At 40.6% G+C, this 20,890-nt stretch overlaps 2 protein-coding genes across 8 annotated transcripts in view; one reads left to right on the top strand and one right to left on the bottom strand.

Annotated features, from left to right (window-relative positions):
• The window catches only part of LOC105279445 (Kv channel-interacting protein 1), a 54,005-nt gene extending 39,249 nt beyond the window's left edge, over positions 1–14,756 (bottom strand). For all 5 annotated transcript variants that reach the window (XM_011339218.3, XM_011339220.3, XM_011339219.3 and 2 more), the window contains exons 1-2: positions 13,913–14,756; positions 7,387–7,897 (exon numbers count right to left, since the gene is read on the bottom strand). In XM_011339218.3, the coding sequence (XP_011337520.1) occupies positions 7,387–7,551 (165 nt within the window). In that variant the 5' untranslated portion in view covers positions 7,552–7,897; positions 13,913–14,756. The remainder of the gene's footprint in view (positions 1–7,386; positions 7,898–13,912) is intronic.
• A 3,401-nt stretch (positions 14,757–18,157) lies between these two features.
• Positions 18,158–20,131, top strand: LOC105279447 (poly(ADP-ribose) glycohydrolase ARH3). 3 transcript variants are annotated; one of them, XM_020031704.1, is made up of 6 exons: positions 18,158–18,374; positions 18,653–18,810; positions 19,027–19,245; positions 19,402–19,508; positions 19,576–19,795; positions 19,890–20,131. In XM_020031704.1, the coding sequence occupies exons 1-6, from the start codon at positions 18,203–18,205 to the stop codon at positions 20,067–20,069; spliced, it is 1,056 nt and encodes a 351-aa protein (XP_019887263.1). In that variant the 5' UTR covers positions 18,158–18,202; the 3' UTR covers positions 20,070–20,131. The 3 variants fall into 3 exon arrangements, with proteins under 3 accessions (XP_019887263.1, XP_019887265.1, XP_019887264.1); XM_020031706.2 differs by having other exon boundaries at positions 18,244–18,524; XM_020031705.2 differs by having other exon boundaries at positions 18,244–18,577.
• Positions 20,132–20,890: the final 759 nt, after the last annotated feature.

Genomic DNA, 20,890 nt, shown 5'->3' with positions numbered 1-20,890 from the left:
TGCTCGCGCGATGAATGGCGAACTCAATTTCTCGTACGCGTGTATTATATCACGTGCGACGAGACATGCACTTGTAAAAAACACCATGGGATCAATCTGTCACGGCTTGACGCTCGATCACGCGACCAACGATGAAGTTGTTCGTGTTTCTTATCGCAAAGTTGAGGAAGTTGGGAAAGAGAGACATCCTCCTGTCGCGGATTTGCAATTTTGCCAATTCTCGACTGGGGTATTTTTCGTTGGTGTCGAGCATGTGAAATGATATTTCTAAAAAGCCACAGAAGGCATTGTGTACAAGCGCGGTAGCGTCATTAAAAGTCCGCGAACTCTTTACACTGTTCGCGACACCCCATAAATCCACGTACGCGTCGATCGATATGAGTAACGCCGCAAGGTCGTGGTCTGCAAGAACGCGTATGAGTATCGATCCGCTAAAAACTGAGGACGTGGTGAAATCCTCCCCAAAAATCGGACGCAACAGCGCGGGAGGAGAAGCCTCGCGCGATTCGCTCGATAAAGCGGAACGAGTCGCGCATAATATTCTCAGGTCGCGTAATTTCTGCTGCACATTAATAACGGAAAACGCTCGCGAAAAATACATGAAAAAGGGAAAGAGAAAAATATGAAAATTAGACACTCTGCATGTTAATTTCCGGTGAGACTCACTCGTACAGAAGAGAAAAATATCGCTTCGGCCGTCGCTTCGGCCGTTTTCGTTCCTCGCGAGGGTAATTTCAATCTTCGCACTTCGTCGTGGGACAATTACGTGACAACGAAAATTGACACGGGGATATGTCGGAGCTGTCAGGCGGTTCAATTTGATAATGCAGCTGCAGGCTGCGATCGGCGGAACCGCAAGCCGACTAAAACCCGGTGGACGAGGAAGTAATCCTGATCGCCCAAAGCGTAAACGAGCCCGTGTTCGCGATTCCGTGCGAACGAGCACGTAGGACAATTGAGCATGTTAGGCATAATTCGCGCGCGCCATAATGATCTGCTCTTGCTCTTACGCGGATTGCGACGACGATCGCGCGCGTACGGACGGAAAATGAGCCTCGTAATCGGATTACATTAGTTGTGCCACGTGTGGTATCTGACCGCACCGGATCCGTCCTGGCCGACCGTGTGTCGGCCTTCCTCTCGTTATTCCCGAGTTTGCCCTATCGTCGCGCCATTGTGCGCTGAACAATAATTACGAGGCGCATTGTCTACAAGACGCGATTGTTCTTGTCGCTCCATCTCGTCACTCCCATAGTTTTCCCGGGAAAAGAGAAAATTGAACGACGACGAGGAGACATTGAGTAACGCAAGCGCGCACTCGTTCCCGTCCTCCTCTAACGAAAATAGGCGCGTTTGTGCCAAAACTTTGTGAGAAATGTACGCGATTCGACGGAAGACCGATGATGTACACGGGATCAAATATGTAGGAATGACGAGAAGAATCACGAGAAAACGTGGAAAAGCTCGCGTGAAAGAGCCGTGTTACGCAGCCACGTATGCCTGCCGGGTGGCGCCGCTGTATTGTGCGAGCGATCGTTGAATAATTTAACGTCCGGACGGCTCAACGCGGCACACCCCGGTAAAGTAAATTGAACCGCCACGCTAGAACGGGGTAAGACTTGAATTTTGCGGCTAAGCCCGTTAAATACTCCCTGCTTGTGTATTTGGTTAATCCCCGCTCGCAATTCCGGATATTAAGGGTAGAAGGAGCGACACGGGGGGAACGAAGAGGTGTTACGCGAAACACCGCATGTCCTATTACCTATGTTGCACCGAAGAGACCAGGAGAAGGGAGATCAAGAAGTGCTTCTGTTGACACGAGCAAGAAATTCGACGGAGCGCAGTTTCCGAGCGAGGAACAGCGGAAGCGTCAAGAGCTCTTACGCGTTTGCTCTCGGAATTCGAAATATTGCAGGCGCGCGGCGCACATCCCCGGCGAAAATACAGCGGTTTCGAGCATGCGGCATGTGAACGACGAGAAGCGACCAAGAACGACCAGGAACGACGAGAGTCGACAAAGGGATGCTTCTGTACGGCGGCGGGGGTGAGATACGAGCACGAACGAACGTCACGAAGTTGAATAAATAGTCTAAGACTCGAGAACCGTGTAACAAACGACGCTTCTGCTGGAATGCGAGTCTCCGCTAAGGTTGAAGCATTCAGGCAAATATCTGGCGCTCCATAAATTTATTTTTCCTGAAACGATGTGCTGTGCACGATGAATATGCAGACACGCCTTCGCTAAAGAATTGCAACGTTTGAGCAAACCAAAGCGTGAGGAAAAACGCGCGTCACGTCGAGTGCATACGTTCTGCAAATGACGTGAAAAAAGAGGAGAAACTGCCACGGGAAGAAAAGCGGAGGCGCGTTTTTTCGCGCTTTTCTCTGGATAACGCGATTCTCGCCGTGCTTTTTCTGCTTTGCTTCAATAAAAAAACAGCACGAACGTAACGTATCGCGATATCATATATTAATGCATGTATGTAATTCTTTATTTATTTTTATTTCCATTTGGTGCAGGATCGTGCCAGAAGAAACAGACTGCGCGAACGTCTCCGCTATCTACTAATTTCTACGATACACATCTTTTTCACGCGGAGCACGTCCGTGTAAAACAACCACCGAAGCAGCGAAGGGAGGAGCTTAGAGATATTAACAATGGCGAAGCTTAAAGAGACCGTACGATGTCAGGTGAACTGACCTCCATTATCGTATCACATCGTCATCATCATCGTCGTCGTCGTTAAAGCTTGCTAATGACCACGTGAGTATTTCACGAGGGCTGTGAAAGGAACAAGACTGTCCGGACTTCGGGTCATGTACACAATTTGGAGCTTCATCGAAGCGTGCGTCGGTGGTACATTATGGTGTGTGTGAAGCTGGCGTATCATTTCGCGGAAAATCATTAATTGTTGAGAGTTCTGGCTCCCTTTTTAATAGTTCTAGAGTTCCTGATAGGTTAAACACATAGTTCTGGCCATTAAAGCGAAAAAATCGCATAGTGCAAAGTGAGACGCCAACTTCACGCAGCGTCCCACTTTGTCCTGCGACAGTTTCCGCCATAATTCCGGCTAGATTTTAAAAGATCTACAGTTCTACATGAGTTCTAGAAAGAGTTCTAGCGAAACAAATTTTTTTTCATCTTTTTATAATTATTAAAGCTAAAAAATGTTTAAGAGAATGACGACTGGTTAATTTCAGAGAGTTCTGTGCTTTATGAAATATTTCTCGTGTAGTTCTGAACATATTTAACCATTTTCCAAATAGTTCTGACCGCAAACATTAATAATTATTTAATAAAAAATTTTTATCGTCCAAGAAAGACGTATCTACGAAGATATATGTGAGACGCTGGTCGATTTTCGAGAGTTCTGTGAAGCTTAAAATATTTCTCGTATAGTTCTGAACGTATTTAAGCGTATTCCAAAGAGTTCTGACCGCAAACATTAACAATTATTTAATACAAAATTTTTATCGTACGAGAAAGACGTATCTAAGGGGATATATGTGAGACGCTGGTCGATTTTCGAGAGGTCTGCTTATTCTAAAACAGTTCTCGTATAGTTCTGAACGTATTTAAGCGTATTCCAAAGAGTTCTGACCGCAAACATTAACAATTATTTAATAAAAAATTTTTATCGTGCGAGAAAGACCGTATCGAAGGGGATATATGTGAGACGCTGGTCGATTTTCGAGGTCTGCTTATTCTAAAACAGTTCTCGTATAGTTCCGGACATGTACAATGCCTTTCCAAAGAGTTCTGATAGGAACAACGATTAGAAAATGTTTGAAAAAATTTTCGCCCGAAGAGAAAACGTCCACTCTTCGGGCGAAATAATTTTTTCAAACATTTTCTAATCGTTGTTCCTATCAGAACTCTTTGGAAAGGCATTGTACATGTCCGGAACTATACGAGAACTGTTTTAGAATAAGCAGAACTCTCGAAAATCAACCAGCGTCTCACTGGTAAAGTCGAAAACGTCCACTCTTTGGGCGAAATAATTTTTTCAAAAATTTTCTAATCGTTGTTCCTATCAGAACTCTTTGGAAAGGCATTGTACATATCCGGAACTATACGAGAACTGTTTTAGAATAAGCAGAACTCTCGAAAATCAACCAGCGTCCACTCTTTGGGCGAAATAATTTTTTCAAAAATTTTCTAATCGTTGTTCCTATCAGAACTCTTTGGAAAGGCATTGTACATGTCCGGAACTATACGAGAACTGTTTTAGAATAAGCAGAACTCTCGAAAATCAACCAGCGTCTCACTGGTAAAGTCGAAAACGTCCACTCTTTGGGCGAAATCATTTTTTCAAAAATTTTCTAATCGTTGTTCCTATCAGAACTCTTTGGAAAGGCATTGTACATGTCCGGAACTATACGAGAACTGTATTAGAATAAGCAAAACTCTCGAAAATCAACCAGCGTCTCACTGGTAAAGTCGAAAACGTCCACTCTTTGGGCGAAATAATTTTTTCAAAAATTTTCTAATCGTTGTTCCTATCAGAACTCTTTGGAAAGGCATTGTACATGTCCGGAACTATACGAGAACTGTTTTAGAATAAGCAGAACTCTCGAAAATCAACCAGCGTCTCACTGGTAAAGTCGAAAACGTCCACTCTTTGGGCGAAATCATTTTTTCAAAAATTTTCTAATCGTTGTTCCTATCAGAACTCTTTGGAAAGGCATTGTACATGTCCGGAACTATACGAGAACTGTTTTAGAATAAGCAAAACTCTCGAAAATCAACCAGCGTCTCACTGGTAAAGTCGAAAACGTCCACTCTTGGCGAAATAATTTTTCAAAAATTTTCTAATCGTTGTTCCTATCAGAACTCTTTGAAAGGCATTGTACATGTCCGGAACTATACGAGAACTGTTTTAGAATAAGCAAAACTCTCGAAAATCAACCAGCGTCTCACTGGTAAAGTCGAAAACGTCCACTCTTTGGGCGAAATAATTTTTTCAAAAATTTTCTAATCGTTGTTCCTATCAGAACTCTTTGGAAAGGCATTGTACATATCCGGAACTATACGAGAACTGTTTTAGAATAAGCAGAACTCTCGAAAATCAACCAGCGTCTCACTGGTAAAGTCGAAAACGTCCACTTTTTGGGCGAAATCATTTTTTCAAAAATTTTCTAATCGTTGTTCCTATCAGAACTCTTTGGAAAGGCATTGTACATGTCCGGAACTATACGAGAACTGTTTTAGAATAAGCAGAACTCTCGAAAATCAACTAGCGTCTCACTGGTAAAGTCGAAAACGTCCACTCTTTGGGCGAAATAATTTTTTCAAAAATTTTCTAATCGTTGTTCCTATCAGAACTCTTTGGAAAGGCATTGTACATATCCGGAACTATACGAGAACTGTTTTAGAATAAGCAGAACTCTCGAAAATCAACCAGCGTCTCACTGGTAAAGTCGAAAACGTCCACTCTTTGGGCGAAATCATTTTTTCAAAAATTTTCTAATCGTTGTTCCTATCAGAACTCTTTGGAAAGGCATTGTACATGTCCGGAACTATACGAGAACTGTTTTAGAATAAGCAGAACTCTCGAAAATCGACCAGCGTCTCACATATATCTATTTAATATCACTTATCATATTAATCTTTTATATTCTTAATATGACAATTCTTAATATGATAAAATATCCACAATTAATATTAATATTAAGAAGCATACAATTAATTAATATATTAGTTTTCACATGAGAAATGTCTGCTAATTTATTCACTGCATAATGTTTTATTAATCGAGCTCTCTGCATTTCAGAGATTTTCCAGGAGAATTGCTGGAAACCGTCCGCATATCCGAGAAACCGTAAAAATCACCGAAGACCTGCCGCGTGTATACCATTATTCATTTAACAACGCTGATTATCTTATCGTTGGGAAAACATCGATCGTGAAAAAAGAAATACAAAATCGCTTCGGTGGGAATCCATCGAAAACATGTTACGTCGTCGCGTCTATCGACTAGATGCAATGCTGGAGAATGGACGACACAAAATGCAACCATAAAACTGCGATTGGACATAGAATAGCGATCAAATCTGTTCTTGGCTATACGATTGTGTTGGCTATCCGTTGTTTAGTACCAAGCTTCTACTGTTTGCGTTATACCCACACAAATAGCACTTCCGTTGTACGCTCCACCGCGCAATCAGGCACACGTATAAAAATTGTATAAATATAAAGACATACATGTAGATCGATTTAAATTGTCCTTGCTCAGTGCAATCATGCTCGTGTGTTAATGTTTCATCGCTTTATTTACGTCACGTGCAAAACGTAGTATAAATCGTGTATCCTGTATTATGTATCGAAACATATAGTTTTTTAAAATAAAAATTAAATTCTGCCATTGTGAGCCGCGAGTCTGAACGTTTGTATTTTCACAAATCGCAATTCTGTCCAATTTAAGCGACTTCCCGGCATGTCAATAGACTCGCTTGCAATGGAACGCTCGCGTCACATCGCGCATTATTACTTTGATGTAAAATTTGTTTACCGCGGGTCGTTAGGAACACGAACCGCTAACTCAACATGACGCGGCAAATGGATTGGGAGAAAATGCTTTTTACCGATGATTGCTCGCCTATCGCCGAGCTGTAATCCCCATTCATTTACGTAACCGCCTTCTACATAACACAATTTCTGTGGGCAGCCCGTGAATAATCAATACTTTGCGGGACTATCTTTAATAAAGAAGGAGTTAAAAATATAAATGCTGTAGTATCAGCTACCGCGCATCGCTGCAATCTCGTGACGATGAACAAAAACAATGTTCGGACTTCGGATACCTCGATAAAGTGATGGAAATCTGAACCGATCTGGATCAGAATCTGGAAATCGCTTAATTAAATTCGATCATTTCCTGATTAAACGCGAGATTGCAGGCATTTTTCGCTCGCTAAATTAATGTGAAAATTAACGAACTTTTCGCTCGTTAAACGTTTTGAGTAAATAAGCTATTATCGAGATTTCACCATCCTTAAAATTCTTGTAAATCCAAAATATTTTTCCAACGCGAATTTTCCATCACAGATTATAAATACGAAATTACGCAGTGGCAATAATGTGAAAAAAAAAAAACAATCAAAGGATAACTCCGTGAAATAGAAAATACGTTGCAATGCAATGACGACGAGGAATAAAACATTAATATCGCAATCGAGTTCATCGTGCACGACAGGATTCATTGGTCACGAAGAGCCACGGCAAGGAATTCAGGAGGAAGCAATATGTAGAATATGATAACGCATGCTCACTAAAAGAACATTCTTGCCCCTTGCATAATTCCGCGCTCGCGGCCTTTTGCGATTCAAGAGAAAATCCCGGGGAAAATCGATGATGGCCGGCCGATAGGTCAAGAGGGTACATACCTGCTTGAAGCCGCGGTACATGACGCGGATCTCCTGGCGGGAAAACTTGGTCTGCCGCAGGAGTTCCTCTATGGGCACCGGCCTGGTGGTCTGCTGCCTCGCCCGCGTGCTCTCGAAGTCGAAGAACGCCTCTTCCGGTCCCGGCGAGTCCGGCGGCGTTGCCATGACCTTTGATCTCGGCTGCCGCCTAAATTGCCGAAAAAGCCTCAAAACTCGGAGAGAGCTCAACCCTCTCCCTCTTTCTCTCTTTCTCTCTCTTCTGCTCTTCCCTGCCGTTTTTCCTCTTCTTTTTATATCCGATGTCTGCCGAGGGTCACACCATCGCGCTCGGCCCCATCGTCGTCGTGCGTTTCATCGCGCGCGTTTCCGCGATCGATCTCGCCGCGCGTAATCGCTCTATTTCCTCCGCGCGATCTCACCGCGACGTCTGTCAGGGCACGAAACTCCCTCTCTTGCCTCTTCTCCTTTTTCCTCTTTCTCTGTCTCTTTCTCTCTCTTTCCTGCTCGGAAACTGTAAAAATGTTTTCCGCGTGACACTCTCCATCGGATTGTTAAATAATGAAAATGTAAAATACATTTCGCGCGCGCGCATTTATGTAGTAACTAGTTATTCGAAAAATTATGTAATTACAAATAACGCGCAACGTATTTTTAATAACGCAGTTTGAATCAGATGCTGCCCATTACCGAGATTACATCGATATTACATCGCGATCGGATAATTAGTTCTGTTGTCATAACTGAACGTGTATCAGAACACAGCAAAGTATCAGTATAAGTCGATGTACAAGTTAATTAACGGCTGCAACCCGAATGAAAATTCACGAGAGAAAGCCTCCTGTGGAGTAAAATATTTCATCTTTATCCAAAACGCCCTCGTTTCAAAGCAAATTGCGATGAGGAATCACGAAATATCTAACAGCGAAAGCATAACAGAAAACGTAACTTTAATTCATTTCTACGCTGGACATTGTTGCACTCATAAAGCGTATTTACGCGCGATTCACGCTACGAAACTTTGTTTTAATCTTGCACCAAATAGTACCGTTTCAAACAGTCTTCAAAGTTATCCGCATTCGGAGAAAACAAGTTATTTCGCATTTACAGAATTATGAACTCCGCAAGCTAGTACAATATTTAAGCTCGCCGGAATAGACGATTCTTTAGACGATTCACTCGCGGCATTCGTATTTGCAACGTAGAGGAGAATCCCCTATTATGAGATATGCTTCTAATATGAGATACTGGAGTTTCTGCTAAACTAGTGAGTACCATCTGTTAATTCCACCATAAACTTATTACTCTTGGTGTAAAATGTATTTAGTGAAAAATTCATTGTTCGTTATTGCGTTTAGCCCTTGTAAGAAAAGGTTTGTGAAATTGTGAACATGTCAAAGGAACTTGAGGTAAGTCTTTAAACCTTGTTTATTACATAATAAAGAAATGGTTGGCAATAAATTCAGTATGCAATGATAGAGTAGAATCGTAGTAACAGGAAAATACGCGATTTGTTGAATTGCTTAATTGTAGAGGTTAGATTTCATGATCGCGGAACCGCTAGGCGCGTGGCTCGTATAATGAGACATTCAGGGTACTCTTAATATGAGATAATTATTGCTCGAATATGAGGATTATGTAGTGTAATAAAAAGAAAGAAAATACTACTTAAGGTTAAAGAAAAGTTAATACGAATTTATATTACGAAGTTTTGTGTATTTAATTTTTATAGAATCTGACTATGGAGGTTAGAGAAACGAGGAAGCGTCGACAGTGGAATCGTGAAGATTTGGCGAAGGCTGTGGCAGCAATATTTTTATAAAACTATCTAATAAAGTTTTTTACTTGCAATACTGATGTATTTTGCACTTTTAACACCGATTTCTCGAGGTATCTTATATTAGGAGCACACTTTCTCGATCCTGCGTAAAGCTCTTTTTTCAAATGTTTTTAATTTTCAGAAAAAATAATATTTATATCAGATTTTTCATTTGACCAACCTAAAGCTTATTAAATTCTCTTCAAGAGAACGTATTAAATTTTTAAATTCTGCCTATAGATTTCCTTACATTCGGCAAAATCGATATGGTATCTCATAATCGGGGACCTTTCTCTATTGGCTTGTAACATATATTCGTCCCAATATATTGTAACATATCTTCGCGTTTTAAGTGCTTTTAATAACAAATACAATCCAACACATTTGCAACACGGTCGTAGCGTAACATCGAATGACATCCTGCTTGGCGCAAGTCTCGCACATGAAAGATATTATCGGGGCATAAAGCGAACTCGCGAGGGTGGACGCGAGGGTGAGTCTGCTAAACGCGGCTCCGAGTGCTTCGTCGCGGTTCCTAGGACGAACTCTCGGGGATGAATTCGTCCGACGCGGACGGTGGCGTGCACACGCGCTATTAATCACCAATTGCGAAACACGAACATAGCGAAGCTATGCGTTTTGAAATGTGGATTTCGAGGTCGCTCTTTGCGAATATCGTAAAAATATCTCCCTCCGTGAGAGGGACGAGTGGTACTCGCATAAAAATCAATGACTTGGAATTCGCGAAAGAACTATCGTGCCAAAAACTACGAGATTAATTCGCGCGCTGCGGTCGCTCGGGATTTATTGATAAATCATGATTATAAAAGCATCGTTGTTATCGATTTGCGGAAAGCGGAGTAATGAGACTTGATAATATGTGGCTTATTAAAAATTCTCTCTCTTTCTCTCTTTGCTTAAAAGATTAAGAAAGAGCCACGAATGTAACGATAAAGGGAGATTCGTATCACGCAGAGGACACACATGCAGGATTAATAATGATCCAATTATTACGGTTTTACGCGGAAAATGTTAAAGATTAATGTTAAAATATTTATATCGCGTCTGTTGCGTAAATATAATAATGTGATACGGGGTCAACAGGAATATTTTCTTTTGCAAGGCGTATAAATAAGCTCACCGTCGGATCTTCTGTGCTTAACGGCGCGCGAGGGATTACAATGCTCAGTTATCTGAATAAATATATTTCAGAAAAATGTTTAAAAAATGTCAAAGCGTCTTGCATCAGAAGTAATGTCTTTAGCATTTGCGACTTTCTGAGTTTCTTGAGCTTTCTGTCACCACGACTATTATCTCAGAGTACTCGACAGCATCGTTCAGCCCTATATTTTATTAGATTTTAGTTGACTAATAATCAGACCAATAATCACTGAGATTTGCAATATCATTATAAAGAAATCTCATATTCATGCGACGATCGCTTTCACCGAGATATTACGCAAATGGGAGTCTCGTTAAAATGCCTCAAACATTTTTTACTAAAAAATTGAAGGCAAAATGATGAATAATTAACGTTGCCGATTTTTCATTTCGGTAACGAATACAACAGCTTAGTAATTGAATATGTATTTTATATGCGCGCTTGTACATGTATAAATCTTCCATCAAAATGAAATTAGACCAAAAATGCAGATGATATGGAATTTTTTGCAGCATTGTATGAAATATCCAAGCAATCGTGCTGCTTCTCTTTAACTCTTGCGCGTCCGCGATCGAGATCGGCGCTCGGTCATCTTTATCGTTAATTGCACGTTAATTGTTAAGGGGGGAGCCTGCTTTAGAACGTTGAAAATAAGGTATAATTTTACGAATTTTTTTGGAGAAACTATACAGCGGATTATTATAAAACTTTGATGCATTTATTAGTACATGTTTAAAGATAAAAAAAATTATTTTTTGATTTGAATATATCGCCTGTAGAGGTCGTCCTGGAGGCATCTTAGTGCAGCCGGCATTGTAAATTCGTGAGCATTCTCCTGCCTCCAAATTTCATCCAAACTGAAAAATTGAAATATTTTCTCGTTATTTATGAATTCCCATGGTCGATGAACCTTTAATATTCATAAAAACATTAAGTTAAACAATTATTTTTGCATGAAAAAGTTCAAAAACTTTGCCTAAAAATCGTACTTTTGTGTTCTAAGCTCCACCATTTTGGCACTTTTCAACTTTTTTCTTCTCTCTTTGGTTCAATCGACGATGGGAATTCATAAATAACGAGAAGATATTTCAATTTTTCAGTTTAGACGAAATTCGGAGGCAGGAGAATGCTCACCAATTTGCAATGCCGGCGACGCGGCTGCACTAAGATTTCTCCAGGACGACCTCTACAAGCGATATATTCAAATCAAAAAATAATTTTTTTATCTTTAAACATGTGCTAATAAATGCATCAAAGTTTTATAATGATCCGCTGTATAGTTTCTCCAAAAAAATTCGTAAAATTATACCTTATTTTCAACGTTCTAAAGCAGGCTCCCCCCCTGCTTTAGAACGCTGAAAATAAGGTATATTTTACGAATTGTTTTTGGAGAAACTATACAGCGGATCATTATAAAACTTTGATGCATTTATTAGCACATGTTTAAAGATAAAAAAATTATTTTTTGATTTGAATATATCGCTTGTAGAGGTCGTCCTGGAGGCATCTTAGTGCAGCCGGCATTGTAAATTCGTGAGCATTCTCCTGCCTCCAAATTTCATCCAAACTGAAAAATTGAAATATTTTCTCGTTATTTATGAATTCCCATCGTCGATGAACCTTTAATATTCATAAAAACATTAAGTTAAACAATTATTTTTGCATGAAAAAATTCAAAAACTTTGCCTAAAAATCGTACTTTTGTGTTCTAAGCTCCACCATTTTGGCACTTTTCAACTTTTTTCTTCTCTCTTTGGTTCATCGACGATGGGAATTCATAAATAACGAGAACGTATTTCAATTTTTCAGTTTAGACGAAATTTGGAGGCAGGAGGATGCTCACCAATTTGCAATGCCGGCGACGCGGCTGCACTAAGATTTCTCCAGGACGACCTCTACAAGCGATATATTCAAATCAAAAAATAATTTTTTTATCTTTAAACATGTGCTAATAAATGCATCAAAGTTTTATACTGATCCGCTGTATAGTTTTTCCAAAAACAATTCGTAAAATATACCTTATTTTCAGCGTTCTAAAGCAGGCTCCCCCCTTAAACAGAAGATCGACCGTGGGCCGTGAATATTTCACCTGCGCGGGATGTCTCTGCGAGGTTTTCTCAGGCGAGATTTGCATCTGGGCGGCCGTGCGCTTTAATTACTATGATATGACACACGGGAGCCTCGCGCGATGTGCTAGGGCAATTAGTTCCTTACACGTCACGCTATGTCCCTTACATGTCTGATGCACGTTTTTTTATGCCAGGAATCGAACGTGTTAGGATTAGAGAATATCTTAACGAGCGTAAAGCTACTCCGCGAATACGTACATCCTGTTAAACGTTATCACTCGAGGTCATCACTCGAGAAATCTTTCGTACGATACTGACAAGTAACACTACCCAAGTGCCACTCGCCGATTTTCTTGAAACTTTGCACACACGTAGTACATCGAAAAACATTAGACACGTGTTTTTATTTGTGCTAACAACGCATTTTAAGGTTAGAAAACGCATTCGAAATTTAACGCTCTATAGCACAATGGTAACTAACGCTACTTCTGAGCGTTATTCTCTTACAGCTCTTACGACATTACTCTATTATGATTTTATTGGCTGCGTTCGACAGAAAAAGCTGCTTTGCAACCGTTGTAAAAATCGTGAATCTGATTGGCGTATGCGCTTAATTTTGATTGAATCTAAAAGCATGGCAAATTCAATATGGTGCATCCAAAATGGCGGACCTAAATTCCAATTGTTTTAAATTAGTTTCAAAGACCATTTTTGTAGTGGTTTTCGAGATCACTGTTTACAATGTTAATAGTAGTTTGACAATATTTCAAATGACGGAAACAAACAAATCAAGTTAACGTAATTTTAAGCAATTTAATCTGCTGAAGACAGGTTTATGAAATTTGAAATTTTGTCAAACTACTATTAACATTGTAAACAGTCACCTCGAAAACCACCACAAAAATGGTCTTTGAAACTAATTTAAAACAATTGGAATTTGGGTCCGCCATTTTGGATGCACCATATTGAATTTGCCATTTTTCATCCTCCACCTCTAGATTGATATAACTATTACCACAATCGTAATCACGGGTCTAAAACGCTTCTTCGAAACTGACTTTGAATAAATTTTTGAAAATTCGGCGATTTCGGTCGGCGATTTTGAATCTGCCATTCCGAATCTCGTAAAATTAATACCAAACATTCAGACAATGAAATCATAATAGAGTAATGTCGTAAAAGCTGTAAGGGAATAACGCTCAGGAGTAGCGTTAGTTACCATTGTGCTATAGTGTTAAATTTTCGAATGCGTTTTCTAACCTTAAAATGCGTTGTTAGCACAAATAAAAAGACACGTGTCTAATGTTTTTCGATGTACTACGTGTGTGCAAAGTGTCAAGAAAATCGGCGAGTGGCACTTGGGTAGTAGTGTTACTTGTCAGTATCTTATATGCATGCAACGTACACCTTACGTTATCTAATAATCAATATTTAATAAATAATTGTCACACAATTTTACTATCTTTTATTGCTACTTACATATTACTACTACGAGCCGTCGTTAGCAGTTAAAAACGTGTCGAGTAATCGCAACCGGCTCGTCAACAAGCTCGGCGATCGCGCGGACATCGGTTCCGATTACGCGTGAAGTGCGCTCCGCGCGAAGTGCGCGCCACACGGCTGCTACATCGCGCGAGCGATCGCGCGCGATTCGAAAATCGCCGTCAACGGAAGGGACTCGCGACGGACACCGAGCGCGATCGCGGTCGGCGATAACGAGCCGCCCCGTGGCGGCGGGTTCTCCTTGCGGCCTCCGCGTTTTCCGCCCTCTCTTCGGCGAGAGGGAACGCTGCCTATCGCGGAGCGGCCAGCTGGTGCGCGCGAGAGGATCGCGTCGACGGTCCCGGATGCGAGCGGCCCGCGCTCGGCCGCATCAGCGACGGCGGCGGAGGCGGCGACGGTGTCTAGGTGGACCACACCGGGCGCTCGGCGACGCGGCTGACGACCCTCCTCCACCCACCGTCGTGCGGGGAGACAGCGCGGCGACACAGCGACGACACGACGGGGACGTCAACTCGCCGATCTCCATAACATGATCTCGTCGCGGCGCCTCGCGTCGTCGCGGCGGTTCTCAACATCGACGCAGCGGCTCGATGATCAACATCGCGGCTCGCGATTTCGCGGGAGGCGGACGCGCGAGCGAAAGACGAAAGCGAGAGGAGAGAGAGAGAGCGCGCGCCGGAATCGAGTATCTCGCGATCTCGCGATCTCGGGCGAGGCACTGCCGGTCGATCCACGGAGGATCGGAGAAGAGTATCCGGCGATAGAACGACGGTCCGAGCGGCTACGCGACCGGCGGTACACTGATTGCCCGGGGAGAGCGCGTCCGGACGCGCGATGCTGGTTGGCCCGGTTCCGGCCAATCGCGAGGCGGGCGCGCCGAAGCGCGACGACTGCCGTGGTCGAATGCCGGGGAGATTGCACAGATGCACTGGCAAAATTGCACTTAAGCTTTAATTTAAAAAGGATGTAGTGGCTATCTAGGTGTCTAATGTGCATTGTTAATTATTGCCGACCGCAGTGAACCGCAATTTAGCTATTGCTACGAGCATGTTAATTTACTTTAGTTGATTTAGTTGATTTCTGACGATAATTGAACGTCGTGTCCAATCATTTCCCGCCTTTCGTCATGTTCGATGAATTTGTCAGTTTACTATTAATTCGGTTAATAATTGCCTAATTAACCATTTCATGTGTTTAATCAGTTTTACAAAAGAAAAATCGTGCAGTGGTTAATATCTTGTTATAATATCGATTCGATTGATTATGATGTTAAACTTATATTAATTATGGTTTCGCGAGGGCGAGGCGTAAGAATCTCGAGTATCGCGGCCGCACCACGCAGCGCTTTTACCGCGAAATGCGCCGACGCGGAGTAGTGCAGAAAAATAGCTTTACGGTTTGAGCGATATTGGCAAATCGAACGATTTTATACGTGGCAATTAATATTAAGAATATCGAAATAACGTACCAGGCAGTCATTCTGTTCGGTCAATTAATTTATTTGAAACACAGAACGCATTAATATCGCGATTGGATTACGAGAGTGCTGCCGAGATCAATTTGAATCGAGTTGCCGCCATGATGATTATTCATCGCGCTGTGGTTGAGTTAAGCCTTCCTTGTGTTTCTCGCGAATTTTCATTGCAAAAAGTGTATTGTATGTACGTAATATCGAAGAATACCGATTCCATTATCACGTGCGACTCTTGAAAAGTGCAGAATTGTATCGGGACATGCATTAATCGTACATCGGGAGCGTAAAATTGTCGATGAGTATTTCGCAGTCGAACCTAACCGAAACACTTAGGTATGTTGTACATGAATTTTTGCTCATTATACGTGCGATTTAATATCGGGAGTGCTAAAGATTTTAAACTCCTTCGTATCAGGAGTACCGCGATTGCATTAACGCGCGTATAAGTGCGGGAGTGTCGAATGCGATCGCGCGTGATTAAAATCCAGCCGCGAGTGTTACTTCGCATTTCCAAGAAGGAAGGTAGACGCAGCTGAACAATCGAAGCATTTAGTTCGGGTCAGGTAAGCTATTTTTATATATTTATTCAAGATTAATATATACTATATAATTTATATAATATATACTAATCTTATATATTATTATAAATATATAGAGGAAAGTCCCCGATTATGAGATACCATATCGATTTTGCCGAATGTAAGGAAATCTATAGGCAGAATTTAAAAATTTAATACGTTCTCTTGAAGAGAATTTAATAAGCTTTAGGTTGGTCAAATGAAAAATCTGATATAAATATTATTTTTTCTGAAAATTAAAAACATTTGAAAAAAGAGCTTTACGCAGGATCGAGAAAGTGTGCTCCTAATATAAGATACCTCGAGAAATCGGTGTTAAAAGTGCAAAATACATCAGTATTGCAAGTAAAAAACTTTATTAGATAGTTTTATAAAAATATTGCTGCCACAGCCTTCGCCAAATCTTCACGATTCCACTGTCGACGCTTCCTCGTTCCTCTAACCTCCATAGTCAGATTCTATAAAAATTAAATACACAAAACTTCGTAATATAAATTCGTATTAACTTTTCTTTAACCTTAACGTAGTATTTTCTTTCTTTTTATTACACTACATAATCCTCATATTCGAGCAATAATTATCTCATATTAAGAGTACCCTGAATGTCTCATTATACGAGCCACGCGCCTAGCGGTTCCGCGATCATGAAATCTAACCTCTACAATTAAGCAATTCAACAAATCGCGTATTTTCCTGTTACTACGATTCTACTCTATCATTGCATACTGAATTTATTGCCAACCATTTCTTTATTATGTAATAAACAAGGTTTAAAGACTTACCTCAAGTTCCTTTGACATGTTCACAATTTCACAAACCTTTTCTTACAAGGGCTAAACGCAATAACGAACAATGAATTTTTCACTAAATACATTTTACACCAAGAGTAATAAGTTCATGGTGGAACTAACAGATGGTGCTCAATAGTTTAGCAGAAACCCCATTATCTCATATTAGGAGCATATCTCATAATAGGGGATTCTCCTCTATACTATTTTTATAAAAACTAATATAATATTCAATTATACAGGGTGTCCCGGGTTTTAACCGACAAACTGCGGGAGCATATTCTACTAGTGGAAATAAGAAAAAATTCTTATATCGAGTTTGCTTAGAAATGCTTTATTACAAAGTTATAAACCAATATTGAAAAGAAATATCAGATAAGTAACAACGGAGTTTTTCACAAAAATAAAAATTATCTACGCAATGATTTAGTGACGCGTTTCAAAATGTTGTCCTTGCACATCGATACGAGCTAGACATCGACGTAGTACAGAATTTGTTACGGTACGACATTCCTGAAAATTTTGTTGCATCTCAGTAACTGAATTAGTAATTCGTTGCTTTAAATCTTCAAGCGAGATTACTTCTGTACTGTAAACTTTATTTTTTAAAGTTGCCCATAAATAAAAATCAAGAGGCGTTAAATCGGACGATCTTGGAGGCCAGAAAACCGGTCCTCCTCGACCAATCCACCTATGAGCACAATGTTCGTCTAACCAGTTTCTAACTTGTCTAGCATAGTGCGATGGACAACCGTCTAACTGTATCCAGCTGTTTTGGCGAAACTGCAGTGGTACATTTTCCATCAAAATTGGTACATGTGAATACACATAACATAACATCTTCGACCTTCCAAATTCTACACTTGTTCCGTTGTTACTTATCTGATATTTCTTTTCAATATTGGTTTATAACTTTGTAATAAAGCATTTCTAAGCAAACTCGATATAAGAATTTTTTCTTATTTCCACTAGTAGAATATGCTCCCGCAGTTTGTCGGTTAAAACCCGGGACACCCTGTATAAGACTATTATATTTATAATTTATAATCGTAAGATTAATATAATATATTCATGCATTCAGTGATTACATTTTTATTAAATTTTCTTTTACTTTTGTAAATTTATGATATACAAATACGAATTTATATTTTAATATCAGTTTATCAGTTGATATTACGTGAAATATTAATCAAAATTAATACCAATTTAATGATACTGATATCATCTAAGATCAATCCATTTGCACTTGTTACAATCGCCATAATCATCGTACTCATGTTAAAATTGCCTAAACTCGTATCCGTCATTTAATGTCACGTGCACGTGCTATCCACGCATGCATCGCTGTAGCGCACGCGCGAGAAATGTCACGTGTCAAGTCAGTTACAGGTTAGGTTTATGGTAATACAGGTAGTATACAGGGAGGATGGATTCTATGTTATTAAAAAATAAATTCCGCGGCGCGATGTTGGGCGTTCTAGTCGGAGATTGTTTAGGAAGCCCGTTCGAGGGAAAGATTCGTCCAAAGGGTTTGTCAATCCTCAAGAGACGCTCCTTGCAAAAGAGAATCACTAAATTGGAGGAACAGAAATTCAGAGGTTAGGATTTAAAGGGATTGGTGCTGTTCTTCACGCATTGTCGTTCTTTTATCGTGTATTCCTTGCTCGAAGAATCGTTTCTGCATCGCGAAGAGAATACGGAAGAAAAATTATGCGTTCGCATAATGAATTTGACATAATGATTTTAATGTGAGCTCATTATTGATCCAAGCGTAATATTTTGCGCGTTCTTCTTTTCCTTGGTATTTCGTATCTTTACTTAATAAAATAAGAGTCACGATCTTTTTCACGTGAGAAACTTATTCAATTGCATATAGAGCCTGTCATGCCGTATACAGACGACTCGGCAATGACACGAGCCTTGGCTGAGTCTTTGATTGATAAACGAGATCTAGATATTGTTGATGTAGCGAAACGATTCGCGAGAAGTTATCAAAACGAGCCTGATCGTGGTTACGGAGCTGGTGCAGCGAGTGTTAGTATATTATATCAATTCTCTATAATCTCAGTTCAGTTATATTGGATTATTGTATAGTTTCTTTCGGGCGTTTAAATATCTATTTTGAGACACACGATATTGTTGATAAATGTAAAATATTTTGTATTCTTTAATTGTAGATTCCTCTGTAATTAAAAATGTACTTTGGTTTTTACTTTATAACCATAATACGTTGCTCTATTCCATACGTAGGTACTTGAGAAATTACTTACTGTGAAAGAAACAGATATAAAAGAGCCAGCGAAAACGCTATTTGATGGCCTAGGTTCTTACGGTAATGGCGGTGCAATGAGAATTGCACCCATGGCATTATTTTTGTATAACAATTATGACCATCTTTTACGATACACCAAGGAAGTGACAGAAATCACACATACAAACAAGTTGGGGATAAATGGTGCTATTTTACAAGTAATTGCAAATGGATTTTTACTTATATAAATATGTACCTTTTATATATATTCTATGATATGCTAATTAAGACTTTTATATATTATAATATGTTAATTATTATCATATATTAATATTGATACACATCTATCACACGAAAGTCTGTTGTTATCGCAGGCTATAGCGATTCAACAGAGCCTGTGTTTAAATCCCAGTGAGGAATTAAATGTTTCCGATTTTATCGACAATCTCATCAGCAAAATGGACAAAATTGAGGTTGATGGGTACGTTTTACGTATATGTATATTATTACATTTTGGACAAACACTGATTATACCGCATAAATCGTAGCCAGCCATACAAGGAGCGACTGACTATAGTAAAAAATCTACTTTTTGAGGATGATACCTCATGGACGAGTCCTTCTGATGAAAAGGTGATTCAGGAACTGGGTGTTGGCATCAGGGCGATAGAGTCGGTGCCGACTGCAATCTTTTGCTTTTTGAGGGCGCAGAGACTCATTAGAGGGATACGGACTCAAAATCCTCTCAGAAGGACGATTCAGTACGCTGTAAGTCGTGAATTTTACTTTGCGACTTGAGTCGAACGCAAATACCATTTGCGTGGTGATCTAATTGCCCATTTCTCGCCCGGTCGCTTTGTAGATCACTTTGAGCGGCGATACAGATACGATTGCTAGTATGGCTGGCGCGATAGCGGGCGCATTTCACGGCTACGAGAAGTTCAGTACACTGCTCTTGTCGCATTGTGAGGCGTCCGAAGAATTCCGAGAATTTGCTGGCAAATTGCTGGATGTAGCAACGTCAAATCCATTAAATAACTAAATCAATTTAATATACTTATATAATGTATAATACTCGCGTAATAATATTAGGTTGTTCATTAAGTTCTGCGGTTTTTTTGCCCTAAATTAAAACATAAATCTATTGTACTTACACATTTATTCAATCTAGAATGTATTGTCCATCTTGATCGACCACCTTCTGCCAACGTTCTGGAAGGGACATAATGCCGCGTTTGTAGAAGTCGCGCGACTTCTGCGCGAAAAAGTCCTTCAAGTACGTTTGAATATCGTCCACTGAATTAAAGCGCTGCCCGTCGAGATTGTTTTGGAGTGACCGGAACAGATGGTAATCCGACGGCGCAAGGTCTGAGGAGTACGGTGGGTGCTGCATGACTTCCCAGCCAAAGCGCTTCAACTTCTTCTTGGTCACCAAAGCAGTGTGTGGTTTGGCGTTGTCGTGGTGGAAGACAACGCCCTTCCTGGTCGCCAATTCCGGCCGCTTCTCCGCCACTGCCTGCTTCAATTTTTCTAACTGAGCGCAATGCTTCTCGGCGTCGATGGTCTGACCGCGCGGAAGCAGCTCGAAGTACAGGACGCCTCGCCAATCCCACCACACGCTCAGCATCACTTTCTTCGGATGCAAATCCGCTTTGGCAACCGATTGTGACGACTCACCCGGACCGCACCATGACCGCTTGCGTCGAATGTTGTTATATACCACCCATTTTTCATCTCCCGTGACCACCCGTTTGAGAAAGACCTCCAGCGAGTTCCATTTCAGCAGGGATTCACAGATCATGACGCGGTCCAAAATGTTCTTTTCGGTGAGCTCGTGAGGGACCCAAACATCTGCTTTTTTCG

This window comes from Ooceraea biroi, chromosome 9, assembly GCF_003672135.1.
Source record: "Ooceraea biroi isolate clonal line C1 chromosome 9, Obir_v5.4, whole genome shotgun sequence".
NCBI classification, from domain to species: Eukaryota; Metazoa; Arthropoda; class Insecta; order Hymenoptera; family Formicidae; genus Ooceraea; species Ooceraea biroi.
This window is presented reverse-complemented; position numbering and strand designations above follow the sequence as displayed.